Raw genomic sequence first — 27,704 nt, forward strand, 5'->3', positions numbered from 1 at the left:
GAGGAGCTCAGGCTCTCCCTGCCTGGCTTTTCGTTCGTTCGTCTTTATTGGTTTGGCTGTCTTTCCGTTGTCTCTTCTCTTCTCTTCTCTTCTCTTCTCTTCTCTTCTCTTCTCTTCTCTTCTCTTCTCTTCTCTTCTCTTCTCTTCTCTTCTCTTCTCTTCTCTTCTCTTTCTTCCTTTCCTTTCCTTTCCTTTCCTTTCCTTTCCTTTCCTTTCCTTTCCTTTCCTTTCCTTTCCTTTCCTTTCCTTTCCTTTCCTTTCCTTTCCTTTCCTTTCCTTTCCTTTCCTTTCCTTTCCTTTCCTTTCCTTTCCTTTCCTTTCCTTTCCTTTCCTTTCCTTTCCTTTCCCTTCCCTTCCCTTCCTTTCCTTTCCTTTCCTTTCCTCTTTTTTTATCTTCGTTCTTTTTCTTCCTTTCTTTCTCGTCCATTTCTTAATTTTTTTTCTTAATGTTCTTTCTTTCTTTCTTTCTTTCTTTCTTTCTTTTCTTTCTTTCTTTCTTTCTTTTCTTTTTTTTTTTTTTCTTTTCTTCTTCTTTCTTTCTTTCTTTCTTTCCGTCTTTCCGTCTTTCCGTCTTTCTATCTTTCGTTCGTCTGTTTTGCCCTGTTTTCTATTTCACTGTCTGTCTTTTTCGGTGAGACGTGGTTCAGGCGTTTGGTTTTTTTAAGAGATTCGTTTTATTTCCGTACAAACGTCCGTTGCAAAATCATGCTAATTGTCGCCGTAGTCGGAGTAATAACGAGGATAGCTGTAAATATAAGAAAAGTACTCAACGATAACGGTCTCAAATTAAACGCCAGAAAATCCTCGTTTTTCCCAGGACCCGCGAGAACTTCAGGCTTTTTTCACCTGCCGAAATGTCCCCGGTATCCTCTTTATTTCCACCCTTACAACGAATCCATAAACGTCCGCGGTTCCCGTTAGTTGAACCCCTACGAATCTTTTTTTTTTTCTCCAGCACAGTCACCACCAGCGAGGCAGCGTCAGCCTTTCCCGTGCTGCACGGGCGGTGCTGCTGCGGCGGGGCCGCGGGGTTCTCGCTCGCCGCTGGGCTGTTGATGCGAGCAGCGTGCGGAGGCACCGCGTGTGCGCTGCTGTGCGCGGGCTCCGGGGCCGCCTCCCGGCCCCGCGGGGTCCCGGCTCCTTGCCCTTGTCCTCCCGATAGTTATTTGCTGCCCCACGGCTCAGCGGGGAGCCGGGGCTGCCGTGCCAAGGCCGAGCCGAGCCGGGCCGTGCGAGGCCGCCCCCAGCTCCCCTGCAGAGTCTGCGCCCCCCCCTTTCCGAAAGCCCGGGCTCGCCAGGGGCCAGCCGGGGTGCAGAGGTTGGGGGCGGGAGGGACGGCGGGGCCGGGCAGGGGCCGGGGCAGCGGGCAGAAAGGAGGGATCGCGGGAGGGACGAGTGGAGAGATGCTGGCGGAGGAGTGAGTGCGGAGGGCGGACGAAGGGAAGGCGGCACAGTGGGGCTGTGTCCCAGCCAGGCCCCGGGGGCGCGGGGACAGCCCATCGGGGCCTCGACGTTCCTGTATCACAGCCTGGGCTCGGGGTGCGCGGAGGAACCCGGCTTGGGGGACCCGGGCACCTCTGCAGCAGCAGGGCCATGGCTCGGTGTGAGTGTCCGTGACCAGGGACACATAGCCCGGCCCGTGGGGAACGGTGCCGGCAGGGAGTCCCCTGCGAAGGAGGACGAAGGCAGCAGCCAGGGGTGTCCGCCTCCGCCTCGCCTGAAAGGTCTGGGGGATGATGGGGGCGGGGCCCAAACAGGGGACGGGGTTCCAGCGGATGTTTATTGCGGGGGGGTCGGGAAAGGTGGTGGAGCGGCAGGGAAACGGCGATGCTCGGCTTCGGGGCCGCCCCGGGACTTCGGGGTTGCCGTCGTGGGGAATGCGCGAGTCGTTGCCACGCGTTGCATTCCTCGGTGCCACCACAGGCTTTTGAGCCATCGGGCTACATCTTTTCGGGACGAAGCAGATGTGTGTCCACGGAGGATGAGGAAAAAGGGGGAGAGGTGTCCCAGCCCTTCTTCCGTATCGAGCTCTTGGCGTTTTCTCACCGCGGAGCCGTTCCGGAGGAGAGGCGGCGGGACAACCTCGACCTCCCACCTGCTCGGGCGAAGTGTGAGCTGCGGGGAGCAGAACCTCTGGGCTCGATCCTAACAAACACACCCGTGCTCTAGACGGATGCAGAGCCAGGGGCACAGCAGTAATGGCTAACGGCGGGGTTAAGCAACCCCGCGTCGAGACTGGATGCGCTTTGCAGCGCTCCGCCGGTGCGGAGCGGTCGAGGAACGAGGACATGCGTCCTCGGGACTTCTGTCAAATGCGACCTCTGGGCCCTTTTCGGGGTGCAGGAAAGGGGTCGACTCCGCTTGCTGCACAGCGCCGTGCCACCCTCTCCCTCGGGTGGGTTCTGTCCCTGCGGGGCCACTGTCACAGGGCAGACAGGGGGTTTTTCCCCTCCATTGTCTCAGCTCCGCCCAGCGCTGCTCACGCGTGTGGGAACCCCGCGTGTCTGCGAGGCCGGGCAGGGGATGTGGGAGCGGGGCGGCGGGGTCTACTCTGGTTTCGAGGCTTCAGCCCCGCAATTCGGCGAGGACCCACTCCGCTGCCGCCCAGGTGACAACGATTCCTGGCGGGTCCTCTGTTCCTGGTAGACACCACTCAGCCCCGACTCCGCCGGCCGGGTGGACAGGCCGAGGGACCGGTCCACGCCCGGGCTGTCCCCGACGTGGCGTCGCTTACAGCTGGAGTTTTATGTAAGGAGCAGGAAAGGAGAAAGGAATAAACCTGAGAAACGGTGCGGGCAACTAAGGCAGGGTCTGCAAACCCAAACTCTGCTGGGGCGTTGGTTCTGAGTTTTTTTCTTAATTTCCAGGGGGACTATTTTCTTTCCTCCTGGAGCAGAGGCTGTCCAAAGCCAAGCATACCGCGGGGAAGGGGCATCAACGTCCCGCTCGCATCAGCCCTTGAGTTGCCGGAGGCGGCTTGGAGTTCGCACCCGCGGCTCCTCGCTTTCCTCCGATATTGCCCCGGGGTGCCCAAACGAAATCCCTTCCCCTCTTTCTTGTATTGCCGCCAGGTGAGCAGCGCGGGTCAGTACCGGGACTGTCTTCTCCGTGACGTGTCCCTGAGCCCGCGACAGAAGCTGCCCCGGCCAGGAACCGCGCTGCCAGCAGCAGCAGCAGCAGCAAAGAAACAAAACACCGGTCATGTCACGCTCTGCCCTTATGCCGTTAGCTGCAGGAACATATGCTCAAATATGTAAGAGTAGTCTAGATTTTTCTCTGCAAATATTTTTACCACATCCAAAGATAATATTTCAACAGAAGAATCAAGCCCCGCAGGCTACAGACAGGGCAGCTATATATAACCCGCTTGCTCACTCCGGCTCTCCGCGCATCGCTCGGGTTATGCAACCCCCACCGCGACGGTAGCCACCGGCGCGCCCCACAGCTCCGCCCGCCCCGTCGGGGCAATTCCCCGGGACCTCGGTGCAGCTACCCGCCCGGAGGGACCGGCACCGGGGCGCGGACCGAGACTGGTACTGGTATCCGGGCTGGGCCGGACCCGGCAGGGCGGGCGCATCGCCTTGCCCCGCGCCGATGCTACAGAAGGGCCCGGGGAACGCCGCGGCGCTCCGAGGGGCCGGGAGCGGGCGGTGAGTAGCGCCTCGTCCTCGCTGGGGCAGGGACGGGAACAGAGCGCGGCTCCCGGCCCAGACTGGCCGTGCAGGTGCTGCCGACGAAGCGGGCTCTCACGCTGGGCTAAACAGGAGCTCGCCTGCCGCCTCGTTCGTTGCTTTCCGTTTTCTCCGCTTTTTTTGGCGAAGGAAATGTTGGAATGCTGGCGGGCGCTTTGGGAGTTTGGTGGCCCAGAGCTAGGGGGGGTCCCATCCGAGCGGAGCGGCCGGCAGTACCTGCACCCGCTGCTCACCCTGACGTGCCCAGACCCCGCCTGTTGCGGCGGCTCAGACCGCGGGTCCCCGCGGCCGCCGAGCCCCGAGGGTCGCCCCCAGCCCCGCAGTGCATGCGAGCTGGAGGAAAAGAGCTATCCCTTCTCTCGGTGCCGGACATCCGCAGCGTGACGCCGGGCTCGGCTCAGCTCGGCTCGTCTCTTCCCTTCCCGTCGGCCGGCTCCCGGCGCTGTGATTGACACCGCCGGCCCCTCCGCCCGCCCCGCAGCACATCCCATCCCTCCCCGGCGGCCGCTCGCCGTGCCCGGGAGGCGGGGAAGGGCCTCCCCAGCCCTTTGACACCGTCTCGGCAGGAGTTTCACTTCGCTTTCGCCGCCGTCGCCGCCACTTCTGCAGGCAAACACCCCCGGCTTCCATGTGACGCCTCCCAGCCACTGAATGGGGAAAGCGCCTATAAGGGAGACACTTTCCCTTCGTGCAGGAGAAAAGGAGGGGACGAGGGGGGCAGAAGCAGGAGGTGGTGGTTGAGGGGAAGGGAAGACAGAAAATTAATTAATAAATCGCAGGGAACGAATTGGGGAAGGGGGGTGGTGAGAAATGGACACCCCGGGAAAGAAATTCGTGGGATTATTTATTTGTTGCTCCCGGTCCCGTCTCGCTGACAGAGCTCGATCCGCCGTTGCGGTGCTCGGCGCTAGCTACAAAAGGTCCCGGGGAAGTTTCTTGCTCCCCAACGCCCTTCCCGGGGGGGCGAGGGTTTAGGTTGTTTTCTGTTGCATTTATTTTTTTTTTAAGTTTCCCTTCCCCACCCCTCCCCCCCCGTCTGGAAGGAGGGGGTCTCGTTCGCACCTCCCTGGATGGTGCGGTAGAAAGGAGGGGAGTTAGGGGGTGGGAGGGGGGGGGCTCGTGGTGGGAGGCTGCCGCGCCTGCTGCTCCTGCATTGGTGTCTCCCCTATGGACGAAAACAGCCCTCTGTCTCCCAAGGCAAATGCTTTCAGTATCGCCTCTCTGATTTCAGTCGCCGCCGCCGAGCAAGCAGGGAAAGGAGAGCTGGAGGAGCGCCGCGGCGGCCGCAGCGCGCCCGCCCGCCCCGGCTGCCGCCCTCAGAAGATGCACTTCAGCACCGTCACCAGGGACATGGAAGGTGAGTGCCGCGCTCAGCCCCGCAGGGCTGCGGGGACGGGACCACCGGGCACCGCGTACCCGAGGGCTTTCACTCGGCCCGTGCCGGCCGCCGGGCCAGGGGCAGCGCACGGAACGCGGCCTGCCCGCGGAGCCGGTCGGGGGAGGCTTTGCCGTTTCTCCGGGCACGCCTGGGCCCCTGTAGCCCTCCCTTAGAGAAAGGCATTGCCCGTGGCCCGGTAGCAGCTTTCGACGGCTCCGCCGCTGGGACTCGCGTCTTCTCAGAGGTGCTGAAAGCATCCCCCGACAGCGCCGGCGGTGCCTGAGGCACCGGCAGGCCGGGGCTCGGCTCCCACCGGCTCTGCAGCCCTTGTCCGGCCTGGGGGGCTGCGTCGGAAATAACGCAAGAGACCCCCAGGACCTCGAGGAGCCTTTCAGCATCGGAGGGGATCCGAAGGAGCGGCCGCTCCGCCGGGCGGCCTGTCATGCGCCGCAGGGCCCTCTCGGGCCGGCGGCCGAGGGCTGCGCAGGCGGGTTCGTCCCGGTGCTCCTCGGCGCGGACCCGGAGCTTTGCTCTGGTCCCGGCCTCTTCCTCTTTCTCGTCCGGGGATGGAAGGAATGGGGTATTGCCAAACCAGATCCGACTTCCACTGTCAGCCGCAGCCCCGCGGCTCCAGAGTGAAGGACGTTACCTGCAGCAGCGTAGCTACACGGAAATAAGAGCCGATTTCTTTCTCTGAGTTTCCCCACTCCTCTATTTTTTTTTCTCTCCTGTTTTTGGAGAGGGGGCGAAAGGAGGGAGTTTGCTTTGTCCCAAGTGGTGTGTGGCGAGGGAGGCCTGCAGAGATAGCACGGGCTTTGCACCACCGAGGCTCTTGGCAGACCTCTCGGGTTTGCAAAAGAAAAAAAAAAAGAAGAAAAAAAAAAAAAAAAAAAAAAAGAAGCCTAGGCAGGCCGGCAGCGGGAGCAGCGAGCTCCCCGCCTGCCCCGGGGGGAGCGGGGCTGGGGCCAAGCAAAGCGGAAAGGGGGAGGCGCCCCGCTGGGCTGGGCGCGGGGCAGGAGAGGAGGCGGAGGGCACCCCGCGGAGCCGGTGCGGAGGCGGGGGCCGCGCGGAGCGGCGCGGAGCTGGGGGGAAAGCGGGAGCCGGAGCGGAGCCCTGACCGCTTGTTTTTGGAATGATTTCAGCTATCTCCAGCCCCTGGCTCACCCAGCTGTCCCATTTTTGCGATGTTGCAGCTTTCACGGCCAACAGCCTGAGCAGCCTGAACGCCTCCGGGGGGTACCACCTCTCCCCCTCCCCGGGGGACCCGTACGGACAGCATGAGCCGCCACACTACGAGCCCTGCACGGCTCAGCAGCACCCGCACCCGCCGCCCCAGCCCCAGCACGGCTACCCTTTCGGCGGGGCGGCGGCGGCGGCGGCCGGGACCAATCCGCCGCCCCCAGGCCCCGAGCAGCCCGAGGGCGCCGGTGGAGCTGCTGCGGGGCCGGCCGCAGTCTCGGGCTGTTCTGCGGGGGCGGCCACCGCGGCTAAGGCACCGGTGAAGAAGAACCCGAAGGTGGCCAACGTGAGCGTCCAACTAGAGATGAAGGCGTTGTGGGACGAGTTCAACCAGCTGGGCACCGAGATGATCGTCACCAAGGCAGGCAGGTCAGTGCGGAGCTCCCGAGCGGCCCCGGCTCTCCAGCCGCTCCCTCCGGACCCGGGCACCCAGGCCAGTCGGGGCGGGAGAATCCGGTGCGAGTGGTTGAATTCGCAGTTTGGGGGAGATTGAAGCTGCTGCCCAAGGGCGAGTCGCGGAGCGGCCCGGCCCGGCCCGGCGGTCGCCGTCATTTGATCCTTGCGCTTCTCCTGGGGCGAAATCTGCGAGCTCTTGCGGCCCGAAGGCCTCGGTGCTGCGGAAGAACGCGCGGCTGCTGCTGCGGGCGGACGGCGAAGGCGCGCGGAGGACGGCAGGCAGGGCAGTGGGTTTCACTCCCGCTTAAAAGGGCGCTGTGCTCCTCCGGGCGCCTTCGGCTGGGACCCCCACACGGGACTTTGATCCGTGTTTACGGAGGACGGTGCGTGTTCCCGGGGAGGACAGCAACGATACGGGGGAAGGAAAAAAACAACACGCAAACCGTGCAAAACCTGCTAAATACATTCTTAGCACGGGCAGATGTTTTCCTTCCGGCGGGGACGCGAACAGACCCTAATTCTGCACCTTGAAACGTGTTCCGGGGCTGTTGCATTTTCCGATTATCGAGTAACGAGCCCGGCTGAACGCGGCTCCTCTCGGCTCTGCTCCGGCCGCCGCGGCGCGGTTCCGGGGCCAGGACCCCGCTCCTGGGCAGGGAACAAAGAAAGCGGCTGATGCGATCGGGTCAGGAACGAGCAAAACATATGGAGGGAAGAGGAGTCCCTTACAGTTGTTGGTTACTGCATTTAATGGAGAGCCCCGGGAAGCGCCGCGGCCGCGGCGGCTCGGGCAGAGCTACGAGGCTTTCCCCGTCAGGCTCCGGCAGAGCTGCGAATTGTCCAGGTTCTGAGTCTTCCCCTGGTTTAAAGCGATCCGGCGGGGGGGAGAAAAGAAAAACAAACAAATTAAGGAATCCCCCGTTGCTTGCTCTCAGTTCGCCCCGGGGCTGACTGCGGCGGGACGGCCGGCCGGGGGAGAGGGTCGGACGGTCTGGCAAGAGCTGTGACCGCGGCCGTGCGCTCCCGCTCTCCCGTCCGCGATTTTGAGGGTCCCGAAAGTGAAAAAGAAAAAAAAAAAAAAAAAGAAATATACGTACATGTACGTAGTGGCCTTTTAAGTTTGGTTTTGTTTTTTTTTAATATTAACAATTTCCTAAAATGAAACAATCACCGTGGTGCCCGGTGCAAAAGCAGCCGGCGCTGCGTTGCGGGACCCGGGCGGAATTTCCCGCAGACGGTGCCTGCCCCGGCGCCGGGTCGCACAGCCCCGCTGTCTCCGGCTCCGGCCCCTGAGCCCGGCGCCGGGCTCGGCGTTGCTTTCCTTAGCGGAAAAGGTCGTTCAGGCTCCAGGCGGAGGCTCTCTGCAAACAGGAGTTCTCCGATCTGCCTTTCTTAGCTCTCCAAGAAGAGCGAAAAGATTGCAAATATCCCATTTCAAAAGTTTTCGGAAATTAACCAATTCGAATTGAATCGGGGCTTTTTTCCCACCCTTTTATTCATTTACTTTATGACACAGTCGAAACTCCAGACAAGCGAGTGAAAACAGGAGAAAACGAGGTACAACCAGCAGGAAAAGGCTCGGGGAAGGCGCTGCAAAGCCTATTCTCTTCCAGCACCTCTGGGCTGGCCCTGCTGTTTGTCTAGATGGGTCTTATCATCTCAGGTTGTTTGTTTTAAAGCTAAGTTTTAGAACAAGAAACACCGGAATTGGAGCTAATGGGGGCTTTTACATGTTTAAAAATAATAATAACAGAAGGAGCGACTGAAAACATCCTCCAGAGTTTGCTGAAGCCTTACAGAGAGGGAGACGTAGCTGCCTGATCCCAATGCAGCCCGGCAGTGCTGGGCCCGCTGTGGAAGAGCTGCGGAGCCAGAGGCGCGCTGACCCATCGCCCCTCAGAGAGGGGAAGGGGCACAGAACAACAGGTCCGGCCGTGTGCCGCGACAATGAGCCGGGGGGGGGCTCTCTGTGTCCGGGTTTGATCGGGCTGTTTGTTCAGGGGGCAGTTGGGGCTTTGGTTTTTCAACGGCTGCAAACACCCTTTCCGAAATATTGCCTATAGTCGCTCGCTTGGTTTACTATTCTATAAAACAAAACGAAGCCATAACGAGCCCCGACGCCAGGGCGCTTCTTCGGTGTGTCCCGCCGAGGAGCTGCGAGCCAGGCCCTGGTGTGTGCCGATGCGGGAGGGAGGGACGGGTGGACCGTCCCGGTCCCTTCCCTTAGCCCACCGCCGATCGCATTTGTACTGCAGCCCTCTGAAGGAATCGTGCCCTCCCTGAGCGTGGGATCCACGTTTCGGCTTAGCTTTGGGTCCCCGGGGGCCTGCGCGGAGAAGAACCGGGGGAGCAGCCGCGGGGGCTGGCCTGCCCAACTCCGGAGCCCTGGGCTCCTTTCCGCTCCCCTTTTCGTTCCGCAACGGTGCGGGCAGCGGGAGCCCGACCGGGCTCTTGCAATGAAGTGGATCCGGGACGGGGCTTTCTGGGACATCCCCGTTGCCCTCTAGCCCTTGCCTGCCGAGGGGGAGCGTTTGCCCCTCCGGGCTGGGAGAGGTCTCCCGATGGCCCTATGGGCTGTTGCTGTAACTACTGCTTTCAAACGGGCGCAGTTTGGTGGGTACAGAAGCTGCCCAGGTGGGAACTCGATCACCTCGTGTCGTTTGCTGGAGTTTTTAGATTTGACTCCCACGGGCTGCCTGAGACTCCCGAGCTTGAGCGCGGGTCCACAGACAGGGTAATGTCTTGCATTTGCTTCCAGTCATGTCAGCTAAAATGATGGGGAAACCACAGGGAAGAAATTATTTTCACTTGATCTCCCCATAGCAAAGGCCGAGGATGCTCTTGTTTCCCTGTCCTCTCTGTTCCACCTCGGTGGGGCATTTCAGGTGTCTGACATGAACGGTCCCGGAGCCAGTGGGAGAGGCAGGACCCTCTGGCTCGCCTTTCAGGATGCTGCCGAGGGCTGGGGAACACGGCAGCTGGTCTCCCCACGCAGCTTGGGTGTATCTGTCTCTTCCTCTGGCCAGAGGCTTCTGCGAGGGGACTTATCATCACAACTGGGAGGGTATTGGAGCAGCTGGAGGGGGAGAGACCCGTGCCGGCCCCTCGGGGCTCATTGCTGCTCCTCAGTGTAGAACTTCTCTCTCCTCTCTGTGCCAGGCGCATGTTCCCCACCTTCCAGGTGAAGATATTTGGGATGGACCCTATGGCTGACTACATGCTCCTCATGGATTTTGTCCCGGTGGATGACAAGCGATACCGGCAAGTAACAAATATCTGGCCTGTCTCGCGGTTCTTGGAGCCGTAGGGGCTGGTGGGTCGCTGCCCACCCTCTGCTCCTGCCCTCTGGGGGTTCAGGGATGTGCCCCTGGGTGTGACACCTGTCGGTGTGAGACAGGGAGGGGACACGGGACGCAACTGACCTGGGGTCTCTTTCACACCCTTGCAACGAGTCTGGGGCCAGGAGCGACTGCATGGGACCGCAGGGCCCCCTCAGCCTCCGCACCAGGCTCACAGGTGGCTGGGGCCAGACCAGCATGGGCAGAAGGGCAGGTTTCCACAGGGCACAGGGCAGGAGGTGCCTTGTCCTGCCCAGAAAAGCTCTCCTTGTTGTACTGCTACACATCTCTCCACCAGCAAACACCCTTTGCCACTTAACAAAAATCCCCTTGGTGCTCCTTGAATGCTGTAGCCCCTCAGCACATATCCCAAAGCTGTTGCGTGCCTGCTGGGGAGATTCCTGGGTGCTTGGGTGAAGAGAGTGGGTTTTGTGCTCTGGAAAGGCACTGGCCACCCAAGCCACAAAACCCTGCCCTTGTTTCCAGTGGCAGTATAGGAAGGCCTTGGAAACTGTTGACTCACAAGGCAGTGATGTGGTCTGGTTTGGAGCCCCTTTAATTTTAAGACAGTGAAAAGCACATTATGTATTTAGCTTCATATCAAGACGCCGAGCAGGCAGCCCGCATAGGAATCGCAGGGTCTGATATATAAATATTTGGACAGATATCCAAATTCTCAGGGCGTCTTAGAAATGTTTGCTTGTCAAGGGAAGTAGGATATATAACATCCAATTGAGTATATCTTTAAAAAGTAATGTTTCTGCTCAAGTCCAATGGTGTCTAATTCCCCCTGTGCAAACACTGGGTTTTAAAGTAAACACGTGTATAGAAGATTGGTTTCTCTGTTTTAAATGTTACTGTTGAATATGTACTTTGAAAGAATGAAACGAGACTGCTAAATTATGAACCTACTATTAATCTACATACAACTTTCCACTCTTAAAGCTAGAATATTACTGTATAGAGGGCTTTTTTCACCCTTTTTTTAGAGGAAGGGGGAGGCTTCTGTGGCTTCTCTCCCAAATCTACACGGGTAGCTATAAATTTCCGCCATCCTGCAGATTTCTCTCACGACAGTTCCATCACTGACGTGGTAAAATAGCATATCCCCTCCGCAGCAATTCTGGCTGCGGAAAAGAGCTCGTTCCTCTCGTGGGAAGCGGGAGTGATGGAGAGGCGGTGCTTCCCCCTCGGTGGGCCAGGGGGACCGGGCCGGGCCGGGTTCTGCGGGGCGCGGGTGCTGCAGTCGTTGGGAGCGGCGCTGCAGGGACGCGGGCGGGAGTCCCCCGGGCCGCGGCTGAGGGTGCCTTCCCCTCCCGCAGGTACGCCTTCCACAGTTCCTCCTGGCTGGTGGCTGGCAAAGCCGACCCCGCCACCCCCGGGAGAGTCCATTACCACCCGGACTCCCCGGCCAAAGGGGCGCAGTGGATGAAGCAGATCGTTTCCTTCGATAAGCTCAAACTGACCAACAATTTGCTGGATGACAACGGGCATGTAAGTGTTCCCGGGAAAACATGTCGAACGCGGGGCTGCACGGGGTGGGAACTCCCCACGCTGTGATTCCCGTGGGATGACCCTGCCCGCGCCCTCCCCGGGGGCTCTGCCCCAGCCCCGCGGCTGTCCCGGGCAGTGGAGCCGGCAGGGCCGGGGCTGCGCTCTCCTCTCTCCATGCTCCGTCTGGATCAGTTATTGTCTCCTTGCTCGTTTTATCATTCAGATCATTTTGAACTCCATGCACAGATACCAGCCGCGTTTTCACGTGGTCTACGTGGACCCCCGGAAAGACAGCGAGAAGTACGCGGAGGAGAACTTCAAAACTTTCGTCTTCGAGGAGACGCGCTTCACGGCAGTGACCGCCTACCAGAACCACCGGGTGAGGCAGCAGCGGAGCTCGGGGCGGCAGAAAGCGGGGGTTGGGGTCGCCCTGGAGGTACCATGGGTGCGGGTGCATCCGGTGCTGGCTCAGCCTCTTCATCCGGCTCCGGTGCTGGAGGCCGGGCTGCGGGTGTCCGGCGGCGGCGGGGATGGCTGGGGGTATTCCCGCCTTCTCCCCATCTGCTAAACCCATTCCGGGCAGCGCTAGGAACCCGATAGCCGGGGAGCTGCGCGGAACTGCATCGGTGTACGCCGAGGAAGCGACGTGGGCTCTAGCCCCATCGCCAGCTTCCCCCCGCCCGGGGGACCTCATTACCTATGTAAAGCCGGGCCCGGGGCTAGTGGGGAAACTACAGGCTTCCCGCTGCGAAATGTCACTCACAATTTGTTTGGATAAATCTGCGATTTTACTGCTTTAAGTTCGTAGCGGTCTGTCTCTCCTCAGAATACAATTATATGTTAAAAACGAAACAAAACGAAACACAACTCCCCCACCCCAATCTAATGCAGATCTCTGGGCAGCAGTTAATCCAATTGCTCCTTTAAATCGCATCAGTGTAATGTAAAGAGCAGGAATCCCAGCAGCGAGTGGAAATACGATTTCATAGTGGGGGCTTTTCAGTGCTGCTCCAAACAGCCCCGCTCCGCGACGATGCCGCGCAGCCGGGGCTGTGTCCCGGGGCTGTCCCTGAGCAACCGGCGCAAGTGTCACCCTCTGCAGTGGCTCCGAGCAAATTGACCTGAGCTCTCTCCGGGATGCTGCGGTCGGGCCGCACCTCGCCCCGGTGGAGGCGGCGAGGCCGGAGAAAGGCTGTGCCTTTAAGGGGCTCTGGAGTCCCTCCCCGGCTGGCATTTGCCTGATGGCTCCGGACAGCTGCTCTTTCTCTCCTGCTTTCTATCAGTTTGACCTCTAAGGCTGGAACTGTCACTGAGGGGCTTAAAGTTTGTTTTTCAACCCATTCCGGAAACTCACAATCACATACTTTATCCGTGGATTTGCTTAAATATAGAAAATGTCCTGCCTTCTCCCTGGCGAATTAAATAAATACATAAGTATGATGTATCCAGTGATTTGTCTTAACTGCTCCAGTGGTGACCCATATAATGTGGCATTTTCTTACAAGTGCATTTACTCAGATTTTGCAGCCGACTTAGACTGCCTCTCCCTTCACCTTGAACTCATATTAGGTAGCATGTTAGCCCGCATTTTCTAACAGAGGGAAAGCACATGTTTGTGCTCTGTGGCAGAGAATACCCTGGCTCCACCAGCCACCTGGATCCTCTCTGTTACACCAAGCACTGCTGAGTCCCAGAGCCTGCTCAGGGACACACTCACTGTTTGGCCAGGGAGCCCTGTGTGCTGCTTTGAGACATTTTGCCACTTCTTCTTACAGATCACACAGTTGAAGATTGCAAGCAACCCTTTTGCCAAGGGATTCAGAGACTGTGACCCTGAGGACTGGTAAGGCTATGCCTTTATTGGTTATGGCAATACCCCACTCACCCTATTTCACGTGTATCTGCCCAGCTTACACTTGCACAAGGGTTTCATGGAGGGGGACACTATATTGGGCCCCATTTGCCAGCTGCTGCTCAGAGAGATAGTACTCAGGTTGTTCATTCTGTTGGACCATCAGTTCTGTATCGCTTCTCCCCTTCCTCTTTCAGGCCCAGGAACCACAGGCCAGGGCCTCTTCCTCTCATGAGCGCTTTTGCCAGATCCCGGAATCCAGTCTCTTCCCCAGCTCACCAGAATGGGACAGAGAAAGGTGAGAGCCCCCAGTGGCCAGGCCAGCCCATCTCCCAGGCCCTGTTGGTCTGCACAGCCTGTGCATGCATGCTTGGGGCCAGTCTTGCTCACCAAGCTAGCGCACAGACCCATTGCTAACGAGCTTTGTGCTATCGCTTATTTTTTAAAGAAAAATACCTGCCTTCATAGCCTAATTCATTCTTCCCTGGACTACAACATTTGCTGTTGTGTGCTTAAGAAAATTTGCTGCTTTAAAAAACACTGCCCCTTGCCTTTAGAGTCTCATTTTCGACTTTTTAGCAACAAACTCAGCTTTTCAGGTAGAGATGCAGTGCTGGCCACAGGTTCCTGCTCGCATTGCCCTTTTAATGTGCCTCGGCAGTGATTTTAGGGCCAGCCCACTCCATTCAGGAGCTGCAGTCAGGTCGAACAGCACCTCTGCCCATTGACTGCTTTTCCATTACCCAGAGCAAACAACTGCAAAGACAACCGAAGGCCTTTCTTCCAACGCACACCGGGCCTGCAAAATAAAGGGAAGTCTGTATTTGTTTAGTGTTACACAATTGCAAAAATGTCAGGCGTGTACCAGCTTGTCAGTCAACTCAATTCCATTTATCGCAGTCAGAAGGTCCCATCCCGCCAGCCCCGTTCCTGCCGCATGCAGCTGCTGCACGCCCCGCTCTTCCCTTCGCGGCCTCTTCCCGGTGTGTGCGGATGCGCTCCCGCGGGCGCGGCCGCACTGACTCTGTTGCCCCCGTAGATGCAGCCGAGAGCCGGCGGGAGTTCGAGCGGGAGGCCGGCGGGACGGCGCTGCACCAGGCCGAGGCCGCGCACCAGCAGCTCATGTCCCGCGTGCTCAGCCCGGCGCTGCCGGGCGGAGGCGGCGGGCTGGTGCCGCTGGCCGGGGCGGGCGGCGGCCGGCCCAGCCCGCCGCACCACGAACTGCGCCTGGAGCCCGCCGCGTCCGAGCCGCTGCACCACCATCCCTACAAGTACCCGCCGGCGGCGGCCGCCGCCTACGACCACTACCTGGGGGCGAAGAGCCGGCCCGCCCCCTACCCCCTCCCCAGCATCCGCGGGCACAGCTACCACCACCATCATCACCACCACATGAACGCGGCGGCTGCGGCAGCGGCAGCCGCCAACATGTACTCGCCGGCCGGAGCGCCCACCGGCTACGACTACGGGCCCCGGTAACGGGGCACCGGCGGCACGAGAGACACCGCCCTCCCCCTTCCCGCCTTTCCCCCACCGCCCGCCTTACGAGTGAGCTGATTGGCCAGCTTGACCTGATCGACAGCCAGACTGCCCAATGGCCGGCAGCCGGGCCCCGCCCCGCGCCCCGCCCTGTGGGGGCTGTGAGGGCGGGGGTGCCGGGAGCTCCATCGCGGTGTGACCCGCGGCTGCACTTTGATAAATGAAGCCATATGTCCTTATCTCTCTATTCCCCTGCGCCTCCGTTCGTGCCGGGCACCGAGGTCCGTCAGGCGGCTGGGATGCGGTGGGAGGACGGTGAGGCGGCAGCGGTGAAGTGACTTGTTCCCTCTCACTCGCCCGCCGGGCCTTCTGATGGAGGTTTGGTGTTGGCGGTGCCCTCGGGGCCTGTACGTGAGCACCGAGCGGGGGACCGGCCGTGGGCCGTGTGTCGTCCTGCACTTGTCGGTGTCAGTCTTTCCCAAGCCGGGGCACACCGGGGGCTGGTTCACAGGTGGCTCAGGTGGTTCTTTGAGGAGATTCTTGGGGAAGCAGAGTTTAGTTTAAGGGAGTGCTTTGAATCCTCACTGCCAGAACAAATTGCCTACTTCTCCTCCAGCCCTGACCCATTTGTAAGTTTTGGGGTTCACTGGGATGCCTTAACCAAAGCAGCATTTTCTGGAGCTGTTGGGAAGGGCCTGTGGCCAAGAGCACAGGCTTGTGCAGCTGTGTTTGTATCTTGTTTTCCCAACAATACCTGCAAAGGTTTAAAACGGCCTGAGGGTGGGGGGGAATATCTGCAGATTTCAAGCTGTGTGTTTCTCACCTGCTTCCCAGGCAACCTCACACAGTTCTGCCTTCCTGCATCCTTTCCTGAGCTCTTGAATACTCTCTCATGGGCGTGCCTTTTAAAGGGACTTCAGGGGTTTTTTTTCTGACTAGTTCACCCCTTAAATTTGGCTGACCCAAACTGCAGTGGTTCTAAAGCATCTATTCTGCATTACCTGCTTGCTGCATCTTCCCTTTTAATGCTGGTAAGTACTTTTTCCTTTAGTATCGTCATTCAGTAGTGGTTCTTTACTGCTAAAAAGACGACCCTCTTCATCAGAGTTCTCCAGTGATGTGTTTTGAATAGCTGGCTTGTGTTTTTGTCAGATGCTCACCGAAGGCAGTCCCTTTGTGTTCAGAGAAGGTATTGAGCAGCTCCTCAGCTGTGTTGGTATACAGTATTATGAACACTTTCCTGATTCTTCCACATGACTCCATTAAAAGATGGGGGTTATTTCTTTTAAAGTCATCTATTCATCCATGTTTGTGCATTTTCATTACAAACTCTTTAAAACATGTTATTTCCCTCGTGCAGGTGGCAGTGTTAATAGCAATGTTTACTTTGTTTCTGGCAGTGGGCTTTGAGCTTCCAAAACCTTTTTGGAAAGGTTTAAGAAGGGATACAGGCTACCATGAATATTTTATGGGTTTTTTTATGTTAAAAAATATATCTGGATCCAAAAAAAAGACTTGTGCAAGAAATATGTATTTTATTTGACATTTGCAGTGAATTGTGAGATTCTTAATGTCTGACTAAAGCATAATGTTCTCAGAAAGGTTGATGTAAAATAGCCTTGTGCTTATTATTAGTCAGTGGGAAATGGCTCTCGGATGTGCTCTATTGCTGTTGCTTTGCCGCTGTTATTTCAGAGTTTTCAGTATGATTTGTTATCTGTAAACTGATTAGTGCCAAAGCTTTGGTCAAATGTTTAATGAAGTTGTTATATTTATTATTTCCTTCAAAGATTATACAAACCCTTTTTTTTCTTGATAGTTGCAGTGTAGGAAAAAAAGTGAAGACAACCAAAGAATCATATCTGCAAAGTGTTGATACATGTAGATATTTGTAGATATATGTAGATAATCTTATTTCATTTCAATTGAAAAGACATTGGACAGTGACATTTATAAATATTTTTCCTCTTCTTTCTTTTCTTCATTTCTTGTTTGATTATTTGTGTATATTTGTCAGTTTGTCTGCCCTGAGGTCTAAGGCTCCCCTACAAAATGCAGTTATTTAAATAAGGAGGTTCTTAGTCTGAGCAAACAGTGGCTCTCCATAGGTGATTGTTCCTTCCCTTCTGTCCCTGGTTGCTGCAGGTGCCCATGGTTGTGGTAATCTATCACAATACAACAGTTTGCAAGGTTGGGGTTCCCAGGTGAAAAGAGATCTGTTTGTATTGGTAAGCACCTGTTCTCTTTAAGCACACACAGAATGACCCAAGGTGCCAGGACTAAGCTGTGCTCTTAATGAAAATGGCTCAAAGCTCCTTGCCTTGACTGTAAGAATTTCAGTTTTATATTTGTTAGAAGAAGAGAAAATCACAGCTTCAAGCTATGGCTGTGGATAGAGGGCCCTCAGGATCACCAGTCTGTGTTCTGTGCTAAAGAACCACTGCAGAGGTCCTGAGGCTGAATGGGAAGGAGAACATGCAGCTGTGTCGAGCCTGCAGTCTGAGCTATGAAAATGGTATTTCTAACCATGCATTTAGTCCATCAGCATGCAAGGTGCTTAGACATGTTCACATTGAAGCATGTTAGCAGTCTAGTTCATGCTGTGTTTTAATCCTTAAATCAAGATTCCTCAGGGCTTTGACTGGTGTCCCTCCTTCCATAACAATGCCTCTCTCGCTGGATGGGAATATTACAGATATGGGAAACAAAAAGGGTAATTTTTCTATCCCAAGAAAAAATCCACTTCAAATAAACAAAACCCCATAATGCTACAGATTGACCAGTTTTGAAAATCACAGAAAATTTGTGACACTTTAATGTCATATTACCTGTCAGCCTGTTAGTCAGGACATATCATGTATAGGCCATGCATTGTCTGTGTATTGTAGATTGATTTGACGAATGACTTTGTATGATTTGATTACGTGTCTGGTTAAACTTCACTCAGCCCACGCTGTCACAAGGCCCATGGCACACACTAGGACAGAAGGCAGCTGCATTTCCAGGCAATACTTCCACTTGTGGGTACCTCAGGTCACACAAAGCACTTACACATGAAGGGTCTTTAAAAGCTGCTGTAAAACAGGCCCCAGTGTGGAGGTTACAAGCATCCTTTGTCTTTTCCAAATAGGGCTAGAGAATAAATTAGCCATCTAGCTCATTTTCAAGCGGTACAGGCTGAGTTCAGTGATTGCTTCTGAGGTCTGCAAACCACATCCCCCAGCTCAGTGGATAAATCCAGGATTAGTTCCTTGTTCCACGCAGGTGGAACAAGGGTGGCCTTTGCTTAATCACTTAACCCAAACACTGGGGATAGCTCCAGTGTTCAGAAATGGCTTTTTGCAGTTGATTTTATTCTGTCCTTGCCTGTGAAATTGATTAAATTCAATGTAGGATAGGAGCATCAGGATGAGACTGCTGTGTGTTTGCAGTGTTCATGCACACTCTTTACACATTTCATAGATGTTCTCTTTAGTCTTTCCTTCTCTTCAGGGAGACCCTATAACTCTCAGGCTAGAGTTATGCAGGCAGTCCCCAGCAGCTGCCTCTCAGCGTCCTGGGGTGTTGGCATCTCTTCAGTCAATCTCAAGCACATGTACACATGGCCATGGCCAGGGGAGCAACTGCTTTGGCTTCCTGCTACAGTGTGTGTAACAGTGGCTGGCAGGGTGGAGAATGACCTGAGGATTGTAGCAGGTATAGAAAGGTGTTCTGTGTGCAGCAGGCTGCTGGGGACAGTGTGGGTCTCCCATGAGCTGTGGGCTTCTAGTGCATCTCTACACAGAGCCATGGCTAGTGGGGCTGCATGGGTCAGGGCCACCTCAGCTGGGGCACTGTGCTTTCCTGCCAGCAGTCCTTCTCTCCAGCAAGTGGATTTCAGCCTGTGGTTCTGGATCCCTCACCAAAGAGCAGTTGTACCTTGATCTGTGTGGAATAAGAAAAGCAGGTTGTGTAACGTTCTGCCTGTGTAAAGGGATCCCTGGAGCTGCTAGAAACAAGTCAGGCACCCACAGGTTTGGGCTGGGGGGCAGAAGCTGAGCCCTGCTGCCTGGAGAGGGCTGGAAGAGCAAACTCAGCAGTACCTGCAAAGCAGGTTTCAGCATCATTACCCAAAGAGCTCAGAAAGCTGCCGTGAGCCTGTTGAACACGGCTGGGCTGGAAGGTGGGAGAAGAGCGTTTGTGTGCACATACATGTGTTGGTTCTTTGTGCTTTGCCTTCTGTTCGGTTTCCTGGTAGATTGAAACCAAATTCTGCAGCGCGTTGAGAGCGCGGGTGCTTTGGCCTGACCCGCGGTTTGTGTGGAACTGCCGGTGTGGGCAGGGACACCCCCAGTGTGTCCCGAGGGTCACCTCGGATGGTCCCTGCAGGTATCGCTGCCCAGTGGCCGCGGTGGAGGAGGAGGAGAAGGAAGATGCTGCGCGCACCCCGGCCGGCCCTGCCTGAAGAGCCGGCTCCCTCCAGAGGGAAGAGCCGGGCATGGCACGCGGTGCATTCGGCACGCACGGAAAACGAGAGGGGCTTCATCTTTCGGAGCTGGGAAATACGCGATGAGAGGAAAATGTAGATTAGGGGGTTAAAGGAAAGATTTCACCTATGAAACACTGGCATAAATAAGAAGGGGCAGTCTCCTGTGAGTTACAATTTGAGGATACTCAGCCAACAATGGCTCAGCCGTTGCTTTAAGCTGGTGTTACTAAGAATCCACTCTGCATGTGTAGAGGCCAGTACTTGTGTATGGATGTGTCGTGGGTTTACGTCTTTCTAAACATAAGTGTTTTGTTCTTCGTTTAATTATTCCAATTCAATTGATTGCTAAGATATATAATTTACACAGGTGTTTGAAAAAACTAGGTGAAAGTGACTGTACCCAAAGATTTCTATTATTGCCATTACCATGAGCTCAGCATGTGCCTATAAAATGTGCTGTTACAGTGGGACACCCATTGTCGGAGGGAATCTAGATAGTGTATCAAAGGCTGGAAATCTCAAAGAATAGTATTTCATTCTTGTTTTTCCTGCCCAGTATGTTGCACACACAATCGGTGCAAAAAGGAAGACCTGGTTTTGAGGACACACATTAATTTTGACAAACACAGACATGTCCCATAGACCCAGTGTATGTGCATGTACAAGTCTGCTCTCCAAAGGCCCACTGTGCTTCAGGAGGGCTGTGCAAAGTATTATGGGTGTTGCACATGCCAGAAAACACACCCTCATTCCCCCCCATTAATAGAAATGACCTATTATAAATTTACCAAAGATACCATAGTTTTATAAATTGGCCACATATGTCTGTATAATATATTTATTATATCACATTTCACAGCATTTCTGTTTTATGAAATTCAGCCTTGAATTTGTCACATATGTTTTGCATATATGTGCAATAGTTGGCCAAGTATATCCAAGTAAAGTATGATAAATGTGTTCTTTCCATATGGGAAATTAAATGTTTTTCCAGATTTAAAAAAAAAAGTTTATTAAGAGCAGCCTATACAAAATAATTACAATAAATCACTCACTTCTATTTAGGTTAAAATTATAAATTTGAACTAGTAACAAAGTGATTAAGAACAAGAGCCAGAAAAGTCTCATTTAGGACCTAATTCTATAAGGAGATGGAGCAGCATAGATAGAAGAGGCCCTACACATTTTCAAGGCTCACTGCTCCATGTTGTGACATCCTGCCAGCTGTAGAGCAGCTCCCATCTTCTGCTCCCAGTGCAACTGGAGCTGCCAAAGGACAGCTGAGAGGGGCACTGTGAGAGTGAGTGACTGTGATGTCCACTCCAGCCTGGGTTCTACACTGCTGTGAACAGCTCTTGGTGGTCTCTGGGAGATGGAGAAGGAAAGGGGACGTGTTCCTGCAGTGTCCTCCTCCTCCCTGATTCTCCTTCTGGACACCGGTGGGTGCTTCAGTGGGCAGGGCAGGACACCTCAGGTGCCCCTGCTGTGCTCAGTGCCTGCCTTCACAGGAGTGACCACACTGGTGCCCAGGGACTCAGACTGATGTCCTTGGGCTTTAAACTGCAAAAAAAGAAGTGAAAAATGGAATAAACAACATGTAAAACTTAGAGAGGCACCTTGGTGTGAGGTGTTAGCGCTACTGCTTTTGTCACTGGTTTTTTTGGATGATGGGCGTTTGCGTTTTGCTCCACTTGCTTTGTGCTCCCACTGTTCCTTGTTCCAGGGGGCAATGGTTCCCCTTCTCGTGGTGCTCTGGCCTGGCTGCTTCAGCTGCCCTTTGTCTGGGGTGTGAGCTCCTACCCCGGGCAGCAAGAACCAGCATGAGAGTGGAGGGGCTGCAGGCAAAGCCATCATCTGGAAAGGGTAGAGGAGGGTGGGAAGAGGCAGCCCTTCTCCCAGGCTGGTTCTATTTGAGCACTGCCTTGCACATTTCTTTTATTTCAGCAAACATGAAGTGAGTCTTTCATTCTATTCCCTTTCCTGCTTGTTGTCAACTACTTTAAACCAGATGGGCTCAAGAGATAAAACTATAAAGACTCAATGTCTTTATTTAGCAGGATGCCAAGTCTGCATGCCATCAAAATATCTGAGGCAAAAAAATTTGAACAGACAACACTTACTCAAAGAGTTAACAGCAGCTTAGATGCTTTTCCATGAACACAAACAATGCATCCACGAATCACTGAGTATCAGCAATTTTTAAAATTGCCATCAGGACAAATGCCACAGCCACATTCTCTGTCATGTTAAAAATTATTCCGTAGGCCCAGTGCACCCACTGCCTTCTTACCTGTGTCAGAACATGTTTATAGCAAGCAGTGCCATGGGGGCTTGGAAAATGTACTTTTGCATATGTGAGATGCCAGAGCTATGGAGGAGAGTAATGGCTTAGCATTTGAACATCCTCACTAAATTTCCTGATCCGGACATAATCAGGCTCAATCAATCCTGCCACTGGTTAGAAAGAGAGATCATTGCTGTCCAGAAAGCATCTGAGGATTTCAATGTTTTTTGCTGCCCTAGTTTATTTATGAGAATAAAACCTAGAAGGAAATAGCTGCAATCTCAAGTAAATTTAACAGCCTTTTTTATTCCCTTTTATTTTTAATAATTAGAACTTCAAATTGTAACAGAGAATTATGAGAATTAATTTCTTTTTCACTGCCATGTCACTCTCCTGTGAGGAGATTTTTAATACTGCAGGGTGGTTCTCCTGGCTGCTTCTCACGTGGCTACTTCAGGTCCTCAGTCCTTCCCACTGCCATCCCCTGTGGCACTGCAGCTTCTGGTTTTATGACTCTTCAGAGCACAGAAATAAATACACTCTGGGTGAACACAGGCTTATTTAGAGGTGTAGATTGTGGTCTACAGGATTTCCTAGTGTACTGACACCTTTAAAAAAGGATGCTGGAGAAGTAAAAGCAAATCTGTCTGAGACAAAAATAAGTTGGTGTATGAATTTGAGAGGCCAGACCTATCCCTGTATGGTTCCACCAGGTACTCTTCCTGCCATCCTTGTCCCTCTCCCAGGGACAATCTGGCCACTGCTGGTGGTTTGCTCCAAGGCCCTTCATACTTTCCACAGTCTTCCTCTCACCTAACTCAAAGGGACAAGTTGCTCCTTTGTTTTGATTTAACCCCTCACTTCTTTCTCCTCCTCTTACAAACCAAACTGCAAATCAAATTCCTCTGAGGTCAGAATAAAGCAGTACACAGCACTGCTGATAGGAGGTACAGCTGTGGTTCAGACCACTAATTAGGTGAGCAGAACTTTCCCAACTCAGAGATTATATTTTTGATACTGTGAGATCCTTACAGGAATTGCCATCTCCCTCCCAGTATGATCTTAATTCTGGATAGCTTCCTCCACATTATAAAAGAAACCTCCAGGATGCCCCAGAAGAGTAGGACATAGACAAACACAGCCAAGTTTCCTTGGAAAAGCTATAGCAGGCTAGAATTTCAGAATATTGTGCATTGGTAGAACCCCCCCCTGCCTTTCTCCTTAGTCATGGCTGTCACTTTCCTGGTAGCACAGTGGTCATACTTAAACATCAAACTTTGTGTCTCAATGCTGCCGTAACATTGCCTAGTATTAACCCAGGCAGTCATGTGCCATGTTTTATGTAATGATCCACACTTTCACACCACAGACACACAGCCAGAAAAGGAAACACATTGATTTAGCACTCAGTAATCCTTGTTTAATCCCCAGTCCTTTGGTTTACATCACTAACATGGCTCCTGCAGTAGTCAGTGTTCTATCTTTGTTCTTGGCAGACTGAATTAAAGGAAAGATTTATTAATTTGCAAGTTGGCTTTGTAGATGCATCTTAAATATGCTAAAAAGAAAAGCAGTCCAGAAGCCAGTATTGGCTTAACTATAAAAATCTGCTCTTTTAAACTCAAACCTTTGCAACAGTTCAAGTCAAGCTGCAGAGTAATTTTTTTGGCTTGCTGTAGCAATTGCATTCTAAAGGACTAAATTTAACAACTGTCTCATTACATGCCCCCAGCTTCCTTCCTTTTTCACTCATTACTACAAACACAATCTCCTCTTTCCTTGCTCATCTACACTAAGGACTGCAGTGCTTTATGGCTCATGTACTGATAAGAGAAAGGAGTTGTAACAAATGGATTCATTTGCAAATAATCTTAAGAGGGTCAGAGATCCCATTCATTCAAGTGGTGATAAATATTCCATGTAATTGCTGCACAAATGCTGGTGTTTGGGATTTATTTCTATTACTGGTTGCTTTCTTCCCTCTTATGGTGCCAAAGACAGTGATTCTTGGGAGGAAGCCTTTTGTAATAATTTAGCTGTCATCACCTTCACTCCTGAATCCTCTAGGCCAGGTACAGGCTAGCCCTGTTCCTTTCTGGCAGGTGAGATTTCACAGCTAACTCCAGCACCTTAAGGTGGCTCCTCACTCACAGCCTTCTGCTAGCAAGTCAGTGGAAATCTTGAGTGACAACCATGCTCATGGCACAACTGTAATTTTTTTAAAATGAAAAAATTAATTTATTAGATGCAATCAGACATCTGTATTTTACAGTTATAGTTATTATCAGACAATTGTGTTTTACAGCCTATATTGACATAGATTGTCTTTCCTGTTGGAAACCATTCTTCTTTGGGGAAGTCCAGGTTAATTCCTTAGGCAAATAAACTGTTAGAAGACTGTAATTCACAATCAAACTATGGCATTTAGGCTCAACTCTAAATCAAACTAGTGTAGTCTGGTTGCTCATTTCAAGGAAACTACATTGTGAAAGAAAAATCTGTTTTCTGGGTGTTTAGATAAAATCAGTAGTGATATAAAGTGTTAATGAATTAATTGTATTGTGAAAAGGCATGACATGGATAGTGCCTTGGTAATGGGAAGTAAAGGATGGGTCTGTTCCTGCAAGCAGCTCTGCAACCTGTGTCCTTCCTCCTGAAGCTGATGAATCTCTCACCTGTGTGTCTGAGATGCAGTTCATGTCCTCATTTTCAATTTGTACTTGCATGACTAAGTTTGTTTTTAAATCTACCTAATCAGACAAACATAAATATTTAACTCTCAGCAAAAGGTAGTAATTTAAAGCACCCAGTAATCTTTAAAGTATCTTCCAAAAGACCCATTTGGAAATCTAAACATCCCTTATGAGTCTCCCTAATTACTTTAGATACAGATGTTGACAGTAAATGGCAATTTTCAGAGAAAATATACTCAATAATTCCTAACTTTCAGCCTCTGATCTAATAATGCTCTCAGTAAGGCATGGGGTATTAATCCTTCTTTCCAGAGGGTGCCACTGTGCCAATGCCAGAATATTTGCATCAAAAATTATTTCTTACACTAAGCATTTGCCCAAGATGGGTGAGCCCTGGGTTTCCTTTCCTGCTGGATGAACATTAAACCCACAGCTCACTTCTGTGGAAACTGCCCAGCAGTGCAGGCTGCTGTTTGCTGCCATGGAGGAGGAATGCTGGCACCCTCTGGGGCACACGTGTGGTGTACCAGACAGCACAGGCAAAAGGAAATCTCTGTGCAAACTCCCTAGGACAGGCCCCAAAACCACATGCAACAGCACATTCTTCATTTATTTATTTAATTGTTTCTTTGTATCAATTCTGACCTCCTTTGAGAAAGGGGAAAAAGAACAAAAGAAAAGGTTTCATCCAGCAGCAGGTTTGTGGAAGGTGACTGCATCTCGTTCCACAAGGCTGAGGCTGGAGCTGCTTGTACAGCGGGGGCAGCTCCTCTTCTGTGTGGGAGGTGGATGATGGTGGAGAAGTGCAACTCTGTCTGGTAGCTGTAATGAACACCATCACCTCCCCTTGACTCAGGATCACTCAAAATTAGGCTTTAAATTTCAACTGCAATGTGATCCTCCATGCAGCTACTGAATAGTAAAGAAATAATCAAAGAAATGCATTATTTAAAGTGTCACCACACTCTAAAATGTGTCAGGCCCCGTTTTATTTAGAAAAGCCTGGCAACAGTATCCTGGTTCTGTGTTTTAATGTAAAGAACATCAGGCTGGGTGCTTAAGGCTTTCAGTCTAGCAATATTCTCTGTCTGCAAAGCACAGCTGGATAACAGACGTAAACCTTAATTTGCATTTGTGTTTTTCCTCAAATAATTTTCAAAGTCTTTGATGTTGCTGTTCACTTTTGGTCACTTTTTCTTTGATTTCCACCTCTCTACAGAGCAGAAACAATTATTTACAATCAAGTATCAACAGTGTACAGCCTGGATACAGTTGTCACTGCAGCTTTGTGACGGAATCCAGCAGTACCCTGGCTCTCAGCACACTGGTGTGTGTCTAATATGCTTTAGAAGAATGCAAATGCTGCTTTGTGAGGCAAACAAAAAAACTTTCATGAATGAATTTCAGTTTCCATGACTGTAGAGATGACAAGTTAATGGAACCATTTGCACAGTGTGGATAAGGATTTACCCATGTGATTCCCCTAAATGTTAATGGGAGCTGTGCAGCTGAATCCCTGACTTTCCACGCTGAAACTCAGCCTGGACTCTCCAAGGAGAAGGGCGCTAATTGGATTGTCGAGTTTAAATCCTTCAGCTCATCAGTCTATGGAAAGGATTTAGCACTGGCTCTGTAAAAGGCTTTACACAGCTTTGCAGTGCAATGTTGGGGAAGATTTTTTTCCTTTCTTTCTCGTGATTAATTGTGAGGCTTGAGGTGACAGGAGACATAATGAAATTCATAAATGCCGAAGGCCATCCCTAGTCACATTCCTGGCTGTTGGTTTAAGTTAGAAACTGACAGGAGTGTGAACAAATCAAGGGTGTTCTGATAGCCTTTCAGTTACGGGGAAGAAAAAGTAACTGACAATGAGAAACCACTGGAGGTGGTTTAATGGGTATAAATTTTCAAGGAAGAGTGATGTTTTACACTGATTCAGATTCTTGGATACATAAATGACTTACAAACAGACATATTCTGCCCCCACTGCAGTTTGAGGGATTCCAGTCCATTTTTACAAAAGATATTGGCACAAGTTATGTCAGCAACCCGCCAAAGGAAAGGTGTTGCAAAACCTGTAGCAGAACCCAAAGCAACTTTGGTCTTTGTGACTGGCCTTGTTCTGCTTATGAATTTTAAAAATACACTTTCTTCTATGGAAGAAAAAATTTATAGCTTAAACAAGCAGCATAAGAATTAGCCTAGGACTCTCACTTCAGCCTGGAGACAGATTCTACCACTTCCCCACATGCACGTTTGAATTACAGTGCTAAGAATTGCTTCAGCAGTCCTGTTTTCCTAGTCCATGGCCGTGCAGGATGTGTCATGTCTGAGCATAGATGGACCAGACACTGATGCGCTGATCTCTGGAGCCGGCTGCCAGCAGTCTGTCCCGGGGGTTGCTGTGGTCTGAGAAGGACACGCAGTGGGCGGTTGCTGTGTGATAGTCCAGCACTGCCAAGGGCTTCAGCTTTTTCCACCCAAAGATCCTGATGCGATGATCCCACCCTGCTGTTGCCAAAATCTTCTTGTCTGGCCGGATGGTGATATCAGATATGCCAGCGTTGACGAGTTTGTGTGTTTTGTAAACCTTTGGGAAAAAGTTACAAATGAGCTCAAGTTGTTCAAAACAGAAGAAAAGAATGTTTCGGTGCTTTAGCAGGTGTTGTGCTCACCCAACACACCAGTGTGACACAGGCAGCGTGGAGCTTTTCACCATGTGGTGGGTGGTGCTTGGTGAGAGCAACAATAGACAGAGACAGAAAACACCTTAACTTGAGCCTCCCATTTCCAGAGCAATTTTCATAAAATAAACCAAACTCTTGTATGCTTTTCGTTTATTTTGCATTTAAAGCTATATATATTCTGTCACAAGTGAAGCTCTGAGTTGAGGTTTTGAGTGCAGCTTTGCCCTTTTCTTCCAGCTATTCTTGTATGAGCTACAATGTTCACAGCTAAGGCCATATATTTTCCCTGCTTCTTTGCAGAAGAATTCCCAGGCTGAGACCCTTCTGAGCTGATGCTTAAGCTACCTGCTGCTATTTTCTACTACTTTGGCCCCTCACAAAACCCCCAATAAGCTGTTGTAGCATTTACCTCAGTACTGAGAAAGGAATGCTTCCAGGAATTGGGTTACAGTGTCAGGAAATCTGTATTTCTAGTACTCCTTCCCAAGAGACTTCTATTTACACCAAATCCAAGGAGGGGATTATGGCCAAGTTATTGATTTCAGTCTTGGAAGCCTTTTGTTACTGTTTGGAGACTGCTGGGGCACAGAGGGGCACAATTCAATTGGGAGGCATTTGGCTTCCTTCAGAAGGCACTGGGGCTGCACAGGACTTAGCGCCTGGAACAAAAAGTTTTTGCTTCACTTACATGAGTTTCTTGAGGAACA

General features: G+C 52.4%; 2 protein-coding genes across 9 annotated transcripts in view; one reads left to right on the forward strand and one right to left on the reverse strand.

The window, feature by feature from the left end:
- The first annotated feature begins 1,706 nt into the window (after nt 1-1,706).
- On the forward strand, nt 1,707-16,835 carry TBX1 (T-box transcription factor 1). Of its 6 annotated transcripts, none has more exons than XM_030959121.1 (9): nt 1,707-1,724; nt 4,924-5,049; nt 6,213-6,678; nt 9,865-9,966; nt 11,366-11,537; nt 11,761-11,916; nt 13,313-13,380; nt 13,587-13,687; nt 14,429-16,835. In XM_030959121.1, the coding sequence occupies exons 2-9, from the start codon at nt 5,016-5,018 to the stop codon at nt 14,863-14,865; spliced, it is 1,536 nt and encodes a 511-aa protein (XP_030814981.1). In that variant the 5' UTR covers nt 1,707-1,724; nt 4,924-5,015; the 3' UTR covers nt 14,866-16,835. The 6 variants fall into 6 exon arrangements, with proteins under 6 accessions (XP_030814981.1, XP_030814976.1, XP_030814979.1 ...); XM_030959116.1 differs by lacking the exon at nt 1,707-1,724 and adding an exon at nt 3,934-4,425; XM_030959119.1 differs by lacking the exon at nt 1,707-1,724 and adding an exon at nt 3,934-4,425 and having other exon boundaries at nt 6,264-6,678.
- A 3,941-nt stretch (nt 16,836-20,776) lies between these two features.
- The window catches only part of GNB1L (G protein subunit beta 1 like), a 49,098-nt gene continuing 42,170 nt past the window's right edge, over nt 20,777-27,704 (reverse strand). For 2 of the 3 annotated variants that reach the window (XM_030959014.1, XM_030959016.1), the window contains exon 7: nt 23,836-26,900. In XM_030959014.1, coding sequence (XP_030814874.1) covers nt 26,634-26,900 — 267 coding nt within the window. In that variant the 3' untranslated portion in view covers nt 23,836-26,633. Of the gene's footprint in view, nt 20,894-23,835; nt 26,901-27,704 lie in introns of those variants that run through there. The other variant, XM_030959015.1, reaches the window with a different exon arrangement.

Source organism: Camarhynchus parvulus, chromosome 15 (genome assembly GCF_901933205.1).
Source record: "Camarhynchus parvulus chromosome 15, STF_HiC, whole genome shotgun sequence".
Classification (NCBI taxonomy): Eukaryota; Metazoa; Chordata; class Aves; order Passeriformes; family Thraupidae; genus Camarhynchus; species Camarhynchus parvulus.

What these genes read in the sequence shown, in the direction of transcription:
- TBX1 (XM_030959116.1), top strand. Translation starts at nt 4,344, where the DNA reads ATGGGGAAAGCGCCTATAAGGGAGACACTTTCCCTTCGTGCAGGAGAA. An exon ending in GGGGGCAGAAGCAGGAGGTG is followed by an intron (nt 4,426 to 4,923) that starts GTGGTTGAGGGG and finishes CTCTGATTTCAG; the next exon opens with TCGCCGCCGCCGAGCAAGCA. An exon ending in CCGCCTACCAGAACCACCGG is followed by an intron (nt 11,917 to 13,312) that starts GTGAGGCAGCAG and finishes TTCTTCTTACAG; the next exon opens with ATCACACAGTTGAAGATTGC.